The following is a 15507-nucleotide window of genomic DNA, read 5'->3' as shown; positions in this document are numbered from 1 at the left end:
CTTGCACACACGCCGTGTTCCCCATAGCCTCTTCTTCCTCCACTCTGCCTCCCCCTCACATTCACCTTCTCCACAACACCACCATCAGGCACTACATGAACTCACTTGTGTCATGTTCCATGTCACATTTCTATTCCATGCACCTGCTGCCTCCTTCCGAACCATTAGCCATCAGTCCTCTACCCTTCCTTCCACTCCCTGCTTTCTTTCCTGCCTTTCTTCATCCCATCTGAGCTGCAGAACTACAGCTCCGATAATGTACTTCACTAGCACACTGTGTGTGTGTGTGTGTGTGTGTGTGTGTGTGGAGGGGGGTTAAGGAGTGGGATATCTTTCATCATGATTTCCTGTCCTCCCTCTTCTCCTTTTGCCTGTCTTCTTTCTCAATTCCCTTTTCATTTTCCCCACCACATATTTGTTTCCAAACACATGCAGTAACCGTTTCAGATTTCATACTTCATATTTCACTTATCAGATATTTCCAGCCCTTTATTACTTAACCAGAAATACAATGTCAATAGTTATAATAATTGTAGTCCACCACTTAAACCCACACCACATCCAACCCACATTCTTTACGTAGTGCTTGACACGACTTTCTTCATACTTTATTCCATTCCTTCCAACATTGTAACACTGTAATCCTCTTAAAGTTATGAATCCAAGATATTCAGTGCTCATTTTCTCACTTCACTTACTCTACAAACCCTTCTGTAATTACTCCCAGAGCAGTAACTGCTAAATGGGAGTGAGATCCTTCTTTGGATCCCACATTGCCTAATGGAGAATAGTAAACAACAACACCAAAATTAAGAATTTATTTACAACCAAGTAAGGCAACATTCACCTGTGAGAAAAGCTATTATCAAGTTAGAATATGGGAAAGTAAAATGTCTGATCCTGAAATATCAACAGTTGAAACTTACCTGAGTTTTAAACTCATCTAACAGTTCAGTTGGCAAACGATGTAGCTCCAGAAGACATGGAAATAGCTGGCGAGCTTCAGCTGAGCCATACTTCATAGCCTTCAGTAGTGAGGTTACAATGGTGATATCATAATTTTGGGTGTCAGGACCTGATAACAGGAAATATCACGTATTACGTATCACTTATAACAAGCAACTTCTTTATCTGTTTACAGAATTTTGATTTTTGTACTACCAATCTTTCTGCTGACAAATAATAATGTGTTCTATAGAAGGTTACATAGTACAATGTTTTGCAGGGAACAAAAATTTTAAAATGATCACTATTTTATTCTGACATTTTTTTACATTATTTCTTTTTGGAGAACACTTAGGTAACAACATATGGAGAGGAAAAAAATGGAATTACCAAGAACAACACAACACATTAGCACATCTAATACGATACAGGAAACAAGTTGGCATTCAAAACAGCTTGCAGTCATCTTGGAATGGATAAATAGAAACCCTATATGCTTTTCAGGGGATTCTTTTACATTCTTCCTGCAAAATAATGGCAAGTTCAGGTAATGATGATGAAAGGTGAGCACTAATCAGACACTCTTCACTCCAAAGTAGGCTCAATAATATTGAGATCTGGCGACTTGGTGGCCAGCCTAGATCTGACAATTCATCCTCATCCTCACAAAAATCATCTATGGACGATGTCAGTTATGTGAACACAGAGGATGTCATCTTGCAAAACACCATCACAATTGGGGAAAAAACGCCATAGCATTAGATGGACGTGACCAGCCAAAATGGTCACGTAATCTGTGGTGGTAGTGCGACCTTGGAGAGTAACCATGGTGACCATGAAATACAGTGATATGGCTGCCCAAATCATCACTAAACCCCTCCCCCTCCCCCTCCACCGTGTTTCACTCTTTCCAGCAAGTGGTCTGCATCACAGATTTTAGACGGCATACGCTAGATGTAAACTTGGCCAGAAGCTTTCATGCTCTTGCTCGTTGTCTAGTGAAAGTACACACATTCTCACACACAACCACAAAGATAATCAAATGTACACCATGGCGAGACTCACTATGGCCACAGGAGTGTACATTTGGGTCTATGTGGCTATGTGTGTGAATGTGTGTACTTTTACTAGGGGAAAAAAAGAGAAAGAGCTTGAAAGCTATTGTGAATACTGTTTCCTATTAGGTGTTTTTATGCTCCACACTCAAGTCTGGTTTAAGTGAGTGGTTGCCTCTTCTTTACTTTATGTAACTATATCCGAATGTCACAGGGAGACAAAAACAGAATAATGAGACATTCATTGGGCTATTTAATAAAGCCATTAAACTGTGATGTGATTTTATCATACTTACCATAGTGACTGCGACAATACTGTGCAAGTTTCAGGTGTAAATCTGCAAGTCTGTGCTCCGTGCTTCTGTCTTCCACAGTGCTACAGGAATTCTTCCGCAACTGATGTTCAGCTACATGAACAGCTTCTGTGGCAGCTTTGAAACCATGTTTCTTAATTGCTGTCAACAGTTCATCTGGCCTGGAACAATGTAAATAGAACATATTATCTATTTTATTGAGCATAATTGACTCATAATATGTTACACAGTACAAACAAAATATTTAAATTATCACATTATGTACATATAGAAAAAAGTCTGAATTCACTTTTCAGACAATCTAATATTCTTTCTTCTACATTTACATTTGTCATCAGCAAAATCACCATTATGGATTCTGAAAAACATATTACGTGCTGCATCACATATGAAAGTTCCTTCCGACTCCATTCATGTATGAAGTGTGAGAACTATTACTGCATATGATATGCCAATATATGAGTTACTATTACCAAAATATGTTTACGAAGCCTATGGGATCTACATGTTTGGTGTCAAAAAATATTCAGATTCCTCCAAGGTATATTTTGTTTTGTTGCATTACACTGTGGTCTAAGGTAGGGCAGTGCAGTAGGTGCAGGGATGAGCAAAAGCACTGGTGTCCTCTTGAGTCTGAGGTGTGAATATTTGCAGCAAATTGGAGCAGCCACATGTCATTATATAACACACAAACTGTGTGCTGTCTTCAGAGGAATGACCACATGGTAGGTTTATCATATCTTCTGATGCAATTGTACATACATACAGTGCAGTGCTTAAGTGGCGAGTAGCTCATTTTAAACTGATGAAAAGCAGAACGATGGCCAGGTTGGGAGTTTCAAAGAGGAGGTCAGACACACCAATATAAATTTACAACACATCTGTGTGGGATGCCTAGCACCAGCTACAGCTAATGGAGCTATTACTGTGACAGGGAGTTGCGTGATATGTTTCATTATAAAATAAAACTTGATGACAAGAATAAAATTTTTCCTCAATATAAATTTACATGACTTAACATATTATGTCAATGTTTGAACTTATGTACTTGTGAGAACAACACTTTTCCATAACGAAGAGAATGAGAAACGTACCTAGATAAGCTGACAGACAGACTTAAACTTAAAATCTTACCTTCGAATTACGAGAGTTGTTCATATCATAATGCAACACTTTTTTCCTAAAACCACGTTGGTTTTTTCAGGATTCCAATGCACTACACTATTCCCCACTCTTCAGGCTACAAAATCCTATTTTTCAACATAATCTCTGTTCAATGTGATGGTCTTACTCCACTTTACTGTGAGTACCTGTATGCCTGCATGGTACCATCCCACTGGTTGACATCAATAAACTCTGTATCATCTACGTACTGCTTCCCATGGAGTGGACGAGTGTGTCAGCACTACCAACAGAGATGTCTAGTTGTGCAGCAAGGTGTTTGTTTGTGATCCGTCGATCAAATCGAATGAGTGTGTCCGCACATTCCAACACTCCAGGATTCACAGTTATGTGCGGCCGACCAGCATGCAGAAGATCGGATAGGTCTGTGCGATGAAGTTGTGCTGATGACAGACATTTCACCCAGTGACTCACCTTGCTTTTGTTCACTGGCAGGTCTCTGCAAACATTCTGCAAGTGTCTATGAATATCAGTGATGTGCTGGTTTCCTGCCAACAGAGACTCAATGACAGCTCTCTGCTTCGAACACACCTCCATTATAGGTGCCATTTTGGAGGCTTTAGCACTGCCACCTACTGGAACTTCATGTAACTAACTATAGGGACTGAAGCAGAAACATATCGTGATTTTCCACAGCAAATTCTGCATTTTTTTTAAGTAAAATTGGCTGAGAAAATAAAGTGTTGTAATACTTACTGAAAGCACCTTGCAGTAGTGCTCGGAAAGTGGTACCAGACATTGATGCTTTAGTGAAAAGCAAAATAAATAGTATCCATTGATATCAAGCTGTTTTATGTTTAACACATGAATGTAGCAATCATGAAATACCTGTTGATACCAATTTAAACTTTTCCCAAAAACGACATTCACCATAAGACTGCATCAATCGTAAGAAATATCATGTTTTGTACTTAAGCTGCAACATGTTCAGTTCATAAATTAAAAGAAATTTAAATTTCATTTTGGTGACATTCCCCATCAATGTAGCCGGCTGAGAAAGTAAATTTCCCTGGAAAGGCACTAATTCGTCACCATAAAGTGCAGCAACACACCTCTATAGAACTAACATTAGTGGTCAAAGAATAGACTCATCAACAATTTTCTTTTTGTGGAACTTCCTTGTTTCAGCACTTACCACCTGAACCCCCCCCCCCCCCTCCCCCTCCAAATCCTGCCTGACCACCACAACCACCGCCCTAGTGACTGTGAGCATGTCAGTAGCTCACTGTTACAATGTGAGGGCGAGCCACTTGGCACAAGCTATTTGGTGGCGTGGGCTGGTCTCAGGCAAATTTGGGTGCCTAGAATTTTGTCTCTCTGTGCTGGAGACAACATTAGAGGGTATGAAGACTCAAACTTGAACAAGATCGGCCTCTGATGATATCTTCAACATTAGGAGCCAAAATGTTGAGCACAGAAATTTGCCTAGACCACAGCCTAATGCCCATACAACAAAATACACCAAAGACACAGACGCTGTCCATGATAATCTACACTGTGCGTCCATAGCCTCCCCCCCTCCCCCCTAAAAGTAGTCCTTTACATTTTCTGACTACACTTTCTTCATGTCACACCAATTTATTTAAACGGGTGTTTCATTAGAAGTTCATATCTGCCTTCCATAACCCAAAACTGGTAATACTGATAACAAACTGTGCATTCTACACACTGTATTCTTTTTAGACAAAGTAGAAGTTTTGTTTTGAACTATCTGACCAATTTCAAAATAATCTGTGGTGCTTTTGGCAATGTTTTATTTCTTACATAATATTGCAGCATAACGATCTGTAGCGAAGATGAAATGGATATCTGGTAACAATCCGGAACCCAGCCTAATTTTACTATCTGACCACATACTGGATAATATGTTAATAAATTATGAACATTTCATAAAAGTGACTTTATTTAATTCACATGTACAATATCAGAAACACACAAATCCTCAACACATCCAAATAAACACACAATTTATTATTCATACGGAAAAAAAGTATTCATACTGTACTAGAGGTAAATTATGGCGAATGAACACCATTTCTCTGTGTTAAGAGGTAATAAGCAATTTCACTTGACTTCATAAACAGACTTTTCAGGGAAAAGTCTTTCACTAGATAAACTGCTGCAAAGTGCTGAAAGATAAATCATAACAAACTTTCTGCCAAATTGTCATACTGTGTTGCATCATCTGATAATCAAATAGAGCAGCCACGATTGATTCAAACTGTCTACACATAAGAGTCAACCTCACGTGCAACTGCAACTGTTTTATGACCATCACATTGACTATTATTATTATTATTCTTTATTTTCTCAGGCGTTATGTCTGGTCAAAAATGGAAAGTGATGCGGGCCTTGATCAAGCGTGACTTCCTTTTAACTGTACGGTACATGTTATATTGAATTTAGGAACTTTCGGGTAATTGAACATGTATCAATAATTACGGATTTCTGTAGTTGTATGTATAAGTTTGGATGTAGCTGTATTGGATTGATGTACTGGTGGATATTGTGTGGTATGACTCCTGTAGTTGATAGTATAATTGGTATAATGTCAACTTTATCCTGATGCCACATGTCCTTGACTTCCTCAGCCAGTTGGATGTATTTTTCAATTTTTTCTCCTGTTTTCTTTTGTATATTTGTTGTATTGGGTATGGATATTTCGATTAGTTGTGTTAATTTCTTCTTTTTATTGGCGAGTATGATGTCAGGTTTGTTATGTGGTGGTGTTTTATCTGTTATAATGGTTCTGTTCCAGTATAATTTGTATTCATCATTCTCCAGTACATTTTGTGGTGCATACTTGTATGTGGGAACGTGTTGTTTTATAAGTTTATGTTGTAAGGCAAGCTGTTGATGTATTATTTTTGCTACATTGTCATGTCTTCTGGGGTATTCTGTAATTGCTAGTATTGTACATCTGCTAGTGATGTGATCTACTGTTTCTATTTGTTTTTTGCAAAGTCTGCAATTATCTGTTGTGGTATTGGGATCTTTAATAATATGCTTGCTGTAATATCTGGTGTTTATTGTTTGATCCTGTATTGCAATCATGAATCCTTCCGTCTCACTGTATATATTGCCTTTTCTTAGCCATGTGTTGGATGCGTCTTGATCGATGTGTGGCTGTGTTAGATGATACGGGTGCTTGCCATGTAGTGTTTTCTTTTTCCAATTTACTTTCTTCGTATCTGTTGATGTTATGTGATCTAAAGGGTTGTAGAAGTGGTTATGAAATTGCAGTGGTGTAGCCGATGTATTTATATGAGTGATTGCTTTGTGTATTTGGGTAGTTTCTGCTCGTTCTAGAAAGAATTTTCTTAAATTGTCTACCTGTCCATAATGTAGGTTTTTTATGTCGATAAATCCCCTTCCTCCTTCCTTTCTGCTTAATGTGAATCTTTCTGTTGCTGAATGTATGTGATGTATTCTATATTTGTGGCATTGTGATAGTGTAAGTGTATTGAGTGCTTCTAGGTCTGTGTTACTCCATTTCACTACTCCAAATGAGTAGGTCAATATTGGTATAGCATAAGTATTTATAGCTTTTGTCTTGTTTCTTGTTGTCAATTCTGTTTTCAGTATTTTTGTCAGTCTTTGACTATATTTTTCTTTTAGTTCATCTTTAATATTTGTACTATCTATTCCTATTTTTTGTCTGTATCCTAGATATTTATAGGCATCTGTTTTTTCCATCGCTTCTATGCAGTCGCTGTGGTTATCCAATATGTAATCTTCTTGTTTAGTGTGTTTTCCCTTGACTATGCTATTTTTCTTACATTTGTCCGTTCCAAAAGCCATATTTATATCATTGCTGAATACTTCTGTTATCTTTAGTAATTGGTTGAGTTGTTGATTTGTTGCTGCCAGTTGTTTTAGACCATCCATGTATAGCGAATGTGTGATTTTGTGTGGGTATGTTCCAGTAATATTGTATCCATAATTCGTATTATTTAGCATGTTGGATAGTGGGTTCAGAGCAAGGCAGAACCAGAAAGGAATTAATGAGTCTCCTTGGTATATTCCACACTTAATCTGTATTGGCTGTGATGTGATATTATTTGAATTTGTTTGGATATTAAGTGTGGTTTTCCAATTTTTCATTACTATGTTTAGGAACTGTATCAATTTAGGATCTACTTTGTATATTTCCAATATCTGTAGTAACCATGAGTGGGGTACACTATCAAAAGCTTTTTGGTAATCAATGTATGCATAGTGTAGCCACCTTTGTTTAGTTTTAGCTTGATATGTCACCTCTGCATCTATTATCAGTTGCTCTTTACATCCTCGTGCTCCTTTGCAATAGCCTTTTTGTTCTTCATTTATAATTTTGTTCTGTGTTGTATGTGTCATTAATTTCTGTGTAATGACAAGTTAATATTTTGTATATTGTTGGTAGGCATGTTATGGGGCAATATTTAGCTGGGTTTGCTGTGTCTGCTTGATCTTTAGGTTTCAGATACGTTATTCCACGTGTAAGTGTATCAGGGAATGTGTATGGGTCTGCAATGTAACTGTTAAATAATTTATCTAAAAAATATATTTTTCCCATGTGGAATGTTTCCCTCTATTATATGTTAAATAATTTAGTTAGATGTGAATGCCAGAAATTTGCTATTTTATCTTTTCCAGGGGCTTTCCAACTGTGAGTAGAATTAATTTCTTGGGTGACTTCATGTTGCAAAATTATCACTTCAGGCATTTGTGGTATCATCTTGTATGTGTCTGTTTCTGTTTGTATCCACCGTGCATGCCTGTTATGTTGTACCGGGTTTGACCATATGTTGCTCCAGAAGTGTTCCATGTCTGTTATGTTTGGTGGATTGTCTATTTTAATGTGTGTGTTATCTATTGTCTGGTAAAATTTCTTTTGGTTTGTGTTGAATGTTTGGTTTTGTTTCCTTCTATTTTCACTTTTTTTGTATCTTCTAAGTCGTTTGGTCAATGCTTGTAATTTCTGCTTCTTTTCATCTAATTGCTCTATCGCTTCTTGTTGTGAGATTTTACCTAACCTTTTTCTTTTTTTTCTCTGACATTTCATTTCTTATAAATTGTGTTAGCTGTCCGATGTCTTTTCTCAGCTTTTCTATTCTGATCTGTAGCCTGTGCTGCCATGCTGGTTTTGTGGGTTTCTTCTGTGTGTTGGTTGGTTCTGATCTCTGCCTAGTGTGTATATTCAGTGTAGTGAGTGCTCCTATATAAACCAGTAGTTGTAACTCTTCCATAGTTGTGTTTTCATTTATTTTGTTGTGTATGATTGTGTTGATAGTTTATATTGTTGTTTCGACTTGTGGGTTATTTGGTGGTCTATGCAAGAATGGTCTAATGTCTGTACTTGTGTCTTTGTATTCTATATATGTCAGCTGAAATTTTTCCTCTATATCTAACATGTGTGTCACTTCGTGTTTTATTTGTGCTTGTTCTGGTGGCTGTCTTAAGATTTCGTTTCCCTCTGATTGTTTAACTGATGCGTGTTGTTCTTTGTTTGTTTGCTCTTGGATGTTTGAGTCCATTACTGTATTTTCTTCTTCTTCTTCTTCTTCTTCTTCTTCTTCTCATTGCGCATTATTTTGTTCCAGTATTTGTTGTACTTGTTGTTTGATGCTTTCTAATTCTGACTGGGGTATCCTGTTATTTTTGATTATTACACGGATCTGATCAGCTAGTCGTCGTTCTGTTAAAAATTTTAATTCTGGGTATCTGGTAATAAATTTTGTGTATACTTGTGATCTGTACCCAGTTGTGTTGGTTCCTAGGTTTGCTGATTGGTAATAACAGAACATGAGGTGTCAATTAACTTCATCTGACCATCTCATCCTCTGTCTTTGTTTTCCTTCTAGGGTGGTTGCAGGAAGCATATCCTGCAAAACACCTCTATTTGGATTTGAATCATTTTCAAGCGTCGTCCGCGACAATGACGGCGCTTGTCCGAGGCTTCTTTAGTTCTATCCTGAACCAACTAATCACACTAATAGGGGGGTAAGCCTTATTAGTGGTTTGTTCTTTTCACTGCCTTTTACGACTGGCGGAACATACCGGAGGCCTATTCTTTACCCGGGCCTCCATTATTATTATTTTCATTTGGCATGTTGTCTGTTGAAATCTTTGCATTTCAACTAGCCCCAATAAGTCCGTCTTAAATCTTCGACTAAAAATCTTGCAAAAAATTAATTTGCATCTTCATTTGAGGCACTGAAACAAGTTTCTAATTCAACTTCCAAGGAAGCTCTTATTTGTGGCATGTCAGGAGTTCCTTAAGTTGCCTCTGTCTCGTCTAAATGATTATTTAAAGCTGAAACATGTGGTATAACTTGGGATATAAAAGGTTGACCATAACTTATTTTTGTTATTTCTTGAATGAGCTTCAAAAGTTTAACATGCTGCTCCGTAAAACACCGCTGATGAGACGTCAAATTAATAAGCATTGTGATCAGCTATGTGCAATGACATAGTCCATTTTTGTTCCAATAGGCACTCTATTGCATAAGGGGTGGAATTCCATCTCATGCTGTTTTGATTAACTTCTCATGGTTGGGATTCACAGTCATATAATATTTCTTAAAAGACATCACAGTCGCTGTTGACTGTATAAAATATTTATTGTTACTGTTGCAATTTTGGCCTTATGGCCATTTTCAAGTAACACTGCAAAGTCACATTCTGTCAGAATATAAAACTATCTGACATGAGTACATGTTGTCGTCAAAATGCAGCGTTTTGACTGTGAGAGTCCCACAAGATCCGATGAGTATGACACTACTTGTTGTTGTTGTTGTTGTTGTTGTTGTTGTTGTTATTGTTGTGGTCTTCAGTCCTGAGACTGGTTTGATGCAGCTCTCCATGCTACTCTATCCTGTGCAAGCCTCTTCATCTCCCAGTACCTACTGCAGCCTACACCCTTCTGAATCTGCTTAGTGTATTCATCTCTTGGTCTCCCTCTATGATTTTTACCCTCCACGCTGCCCTCCAGTACTAAATTGGTCATCCCTTGATGCCTCAGAATATGTCCTAACAACCGATCCCTTCTTCTAGGCAAGTTGTCTCACAAACTCCTCTTCCCCCTAATTCTATTCAATACCTCCTCATTAGATATGTGATCTACCCATCTAATCTTCAGCATTCTTCTGTAGCACCACATTTCGAAAGCTTCTATTCTCTTCTTGTCTAAACTTTTTATCGTCCATGTTTCACTTCCATACATGGCTACACTCCATACAAATACTTTCAGAAACTACTTCCTGACATTTAAATCTAAACTCGATGTTAACAAATTTCTCTTCTTCAGAAATGCTTTCCCTGCCATTGCCAGTCTACATTTTATATCCTCTCTACTTCGACCACCATCAGTTATTTTGCTCCCCAAATAGCAAAACTCCTTTACTACTTTAAGTGTCTCATTTCCTAATCTAATTCCCGCAGCATCACCTGACTTAATTCGACTACATTCCATTATCCTCGTTTTGCTTTTGTTGATGTTCATCTTATATCCTCCTTTCAAGACACTGTCCATTCCGTTCAACTGCTCTTCGAAGTCCTTTGCTGTCTCTGACAGAATTAAAATGTCATCGACGAACTTCAAAGTTTTTATTTCTTTTCCATGGATTTTAATACCTACTCCGAGCTTTTCTTTCGTTTCCTTTACTGCTTGCTCAATATACAGATTGAATAGCATCGGGGATAGGCTACAACCCTGTCTCACTCCCTTTGCAACCATTGCTTCCCTTTCATACTCCTCGACTCTTATAACTGCCATGTGCTTTCTGTACAAATTGTAAATAGCCTTACGCTCCCTGTATTTTACCCCTGCCACCTTCAGAATTTGAAAGAGAGTATTCCAGTCAACATCGTCAAAAGCTTTCTGTAAGTCTACAAATGCTAGAAATGTAGGTTTGCCTTTCCTTAATCTTTCTTCTAGGATAAGTCGTAAGGTCAGTATTGCCTCACGTGTTCCAGTATTTCTACGGAATCCAAACTGATCTTCACCGAGGTCGGCTTCTACCAGTCTTTCCTTTCGTCTGTAAAGAATTCGAGTTAGTATTTTGCAGCTGTGACATATTAAACTGATAGTTCGGTAATTTTCACATCTGTCAACACCTGCTTTCTTTGGGATTGGAATTATTATATTCTTCTTGTAGTCTGAGGAAATTTCGCCTGTCTCATACATCTTGCTCACCAGATGGTAGAGTTTTGTCAGGACTGGCTCTCCCAAGGCTGTCAGTAGTTCTAATGGAATGTTGTCTACTCCCAGGGCCTTGTTTCGACTTACCGTATTTATTCGTATCCAAGCCACACTTTTTTTTCGGTTTTTGTAATCCGAAAAACAGCCTGCAGCTTGGCATCGAGTGCAAAGTAAGCGGAAGTTCTAAAAAATTTGGTAAGTGCCGCCACAACTAACTTGCAGGCACAAAGATAAATACTGGCACCAAAACGTCTGCGTCAGGGGGGGAAAAAAAAAAAAAAAAAAAAAAAATGGTGCGGGGGGGGGGGGGGGGGGGGGGGGGGATGGAAGGCGAGCTTCTTTCTCTGCCCCGAGTTTCGACCACTGCATTTTCATACATTATCCAATGAAGTAAATACAAATTCTGTGTTGTTCATCTTCGAATGTTGCAGCATTTCAATGTACTACGAAAGTCCGACTGGCAAGACTGTTTGGGATGTTTGTCAATATGGCCAACTCTACAGTCTGAATTTTTTCCTACCTGTGAGAAGAGATGGTTGCTAATAGGAACATTTATAAATTGTGAATCACACGCAGTATTCTCTTCACCATAAGAATAATTCGAATATAAACATTTTGCCATGTATTTGTTTCGTGTCTGTTGCTATCTCATTTAAATCCTGTCTGCCTAATAAACTACAAAACTAGAATGAGACAACAGCAAACGTGGAAGAATATACATATCATGTCATGTTTACATTCGTATTATTCGTATGCCTAATAGTGATACAGTCAGAAACGAACCACGGCAATTGACTAGATTTTTAAATCTAAGATGACTCTTAATTTCTGCGTAGAATGTAATGTACTAAAGTGGCGTCTGCAAAGATTTTCAAACGGAGAAAAATTTTCGCTAAACTCTCGTTGAGAACATCTTCTATCATACGCAGTCTATTATTTGTTTCTTGTCAGTCTCTTGCTATTGTTTCGCTAATGAGACGATTCCCCTCTTTCTTTTTTTTTAATTAAAATTGTAAGCGGCGGTGGCGCGCACAAAAGCACGCCATGCCGCGAACGGCGTCAGGCCGAAAACACTCATTATCATAATGCGACAAACAATGCATGACACAATACAGTAATGCATTTTCAGTTAAGTGTGACGTAAACACCTATAACACAGAGAACGGCACTTATCAGATCAAAGAAAAATAAGCAATGAATTCAAACTAGACGAAGCACGTGAAAAAGAAGGGTACCCGTATAAATACGGACGGAGCGCCTGACGCATAGCAATGGCTATCTGGTAAAGCTTAACTTCTAATTCTAAGCTTACGACTCGAACCAAACTACTGTAGCTGTATCGTCATTCATTCGACCTAAATCGTGTCTCATATTACAATGGACCAACTGTGTTTCGATTTGGAGGTGCGGCCTACAACTTTTCTCTCCCCTTGAATTTCGAGTCCCAAATTTCAGGTGCGGCTTAGATTGGGGAAAAATTTTTTTCCTCGATTTCGAGTCTCATTTTTCAGGTGCGGCTTTGATTCGAGTGCGGCTTAGATTCAAGTAAATACGCTAGGTCTTTCAGTGCTCTGTGAAACTCTTCACGCAGTATCATATCTCCCATTTCATCTTCATCTACATCCTCTTCCATTTCCATAATATTGTCCTCAAGATCATCGCCCCTGTATAGACCCTCTGTATACTCCTTCCACCTTTCTGCTTTCCCTTCTTTGCTTAGAACTGGGTTTCCATCTGAGCTCTTGATATTCATACAAGTGGTTCTCTTTTCTGCAAAGGTCTCTTTGATTTTCCTGTAGGCAGTATCTATCTTACCCCTCATGAGATAAGCTTCTACATCCTTACTTTTGTCCTCTAGCCATCCCTGCTTAGCCATTTTGCACTTGCTGTCGATCTCATTTTTGAGACGTTTGTATTCCTTTTTGCCTGCTTCATTTACTGCATTTTTGTATTTTCTCCTTTCATCAATTAAATTTAATATTTCTTCTGTTACCCAAGGATTTCTACTAGCCCTCTATTTTTTACCTACTTGATCCTCTGCTGCCTTCACTATTTCATCCCTCAAAGCTATCCATTCTTCATGTACTGTATTTCTTTCCCCCATTCCTGTCAATTGTTCCTTTATGCTCTCCCTGAAACTCTGTACAACCTCTGGTTCTTTCAGCTTATCCAGGTCCCATCTCCTTAAATTCCCACCTTTTTGCAGTCTCTTCAGTTTTAATCTACAGTTCATAACCAACAGATTGCGGTCAGAGTCCACATCTGCCCCTGGAAATGTCTTACAATTTAAAATCTGGTTCCTAAATCTCTGTCTTACCATTATATAATCTATCTGAAACCTTTTAGTACCTCCAGGTTTTTTTTATGTATACAACCTTCTTTCATGATTCTTGAACCAAGTGTTAGCTATGATTAAGTTATGCTCTGTGCAAAATTCTACCAGGCGACTTCTTCTTCCATTTCTTAGCCCCAATCCATATTCACCTACTACGTTTTCTTCTCTTCCTTTTCCGACAGTCAAATTCCAGTCACCCATGACTATTAAATTTTAGTCTCCCTTCACTACCTGAATAATTTCTTTTATCTCGTCATACATTTCATCAACTTCTTCATCATCTGCAGAGCTAGTTGGCATATAAACTTGTATTACTGTAGTAGGTGTGGGCTTCGTGTCTATCTTGGCCATATAATGCATTCACTATGCTGTTTGTAGTAGCTTACCTGCTCTCCTATTTTTTTTATTTATTATTAAACCTACTCCCGCATTACCCCTATTTGATTTTGTATTTATAACCATGTATTCACCTGACCGAAAGTCTTGTTCCTCCTGCCACTGAACTTCACTAATTCCCACTATATCTAACTTTAACCTATCCATTTCCCTTTTTAAATTTTCTAACCTACCTGCTCGATTAAGGGATCTGACATTCCACGCTCCGATCTGTAGAACGCCAGTTTTCTTTCTCCTGATAACGATGTGCTCCTGAGTAGTCTCCACCCGGAGATCCGAATGGGGGACTATTTTACCTCCGGAATATTTTACCCAAGAGGATGTCGTCGTCATTTAATCATACAGTAAAGCTGCATGCCCTCGGAAAAAATTACGGCTGTAATTTTGCCTTGGTTTCAGCCGTTCCCAGCACCAGAACAGCAAGGCTGTTTTGGTTAGTGTTATAGGGCCAGATCAGTCAATCATCCAGACTGTTGCCCCTGCAAACTACTGAAAAGGCTGCTGCCCCTCTTCAGGAACCACACGTTTGTCTGGCCTCTCAACAGATACCCCTCCATTGTGGTTGCACCTACGGTACGGCTATCTGTATCACTGAGGCATGCAAGCCTCCCCACCATCGGCAAGGTCCACGGTTAAGGGGAGCCATTGTTCTAATAATCTATCCCACATACAAATTCAGGTACACTGACAACATGTGGAGCTCCACTCTACGACTATAATGTAACAATTTGTGGCGACATGAAATGGAATGATCACATAGTGTCAGTCATAGGTGAAGCACGTAGCAGACAGCAGTTCATTGATAAAATACTATGGAAATGCAATCAGATTACACATGAGGCTGCATATAAAACACTCATGTGACCCATCCTAGAATACTACTCAAGTGTATGGGACACATGCCAAAGAAGGCTAACAAATGATATTGAACAGATACAAAGAAGGGCAGTATGGATGGTCACAGGTTTGTATGACCATGGGAGAGCATCATCACTAAGTTGTTGAAAGAACTGAACAGGCAGATGCTTGAAGATAGATGCTAACTGTCCTACGAAAACTTACTTATAAAGTATCTAGAACCAACTTTGAGTGATGAAT

General features: G+C 38.5%; 1 protein-coding gene across 1 annotated transcript in view; it reads right to left on the bottom strand.

Annotated features, from left to right (window-relative positions):
- Positions 1 to 15507, bottom strand: part of LOC124623192 (DNA-dependent protein kinase catalytic subunit-like) — a 565210-nt gene that overhangs the window by 82961 nt on the left and 466742 nt on the right. Inside the window, exons 44-45 of the mRNA XM_047149022.1 lie at positions 2297 to 2475; positions 927 to 1075 (exon numbers count right to left, since the gene is read on the bottom strand). Coding sequence (XP_047004978.1) covers positions 927 to 1075; positions 2297 to 2475 — 328 coding nt within the window. The remainder of the gene's footprint in view (positions 1 to 926; positions 1076 to 2296; positions 2476 to 15507) is intronic.

The sequence above is a fragment of the Schistocerca americana genome, chromosome 1, assembly GCF_021461395.2.
Source record: "Schistocerca americana isolate TAMUIC-IGC-003095 chromosome 1, iqSchAmer2.1, whole genome shotgun sequence".
Lineage (NCBI taxonomy): Eukaryota > Metazoa > Arthropoda > Insecta > Orthoptera > Acrididae > Schistocerca > Schistocerca americana.
Note: the sequence above shows the minus strand (reverse complement) of the source record. Positions and strands in the feature narration are given on the sequence as shown.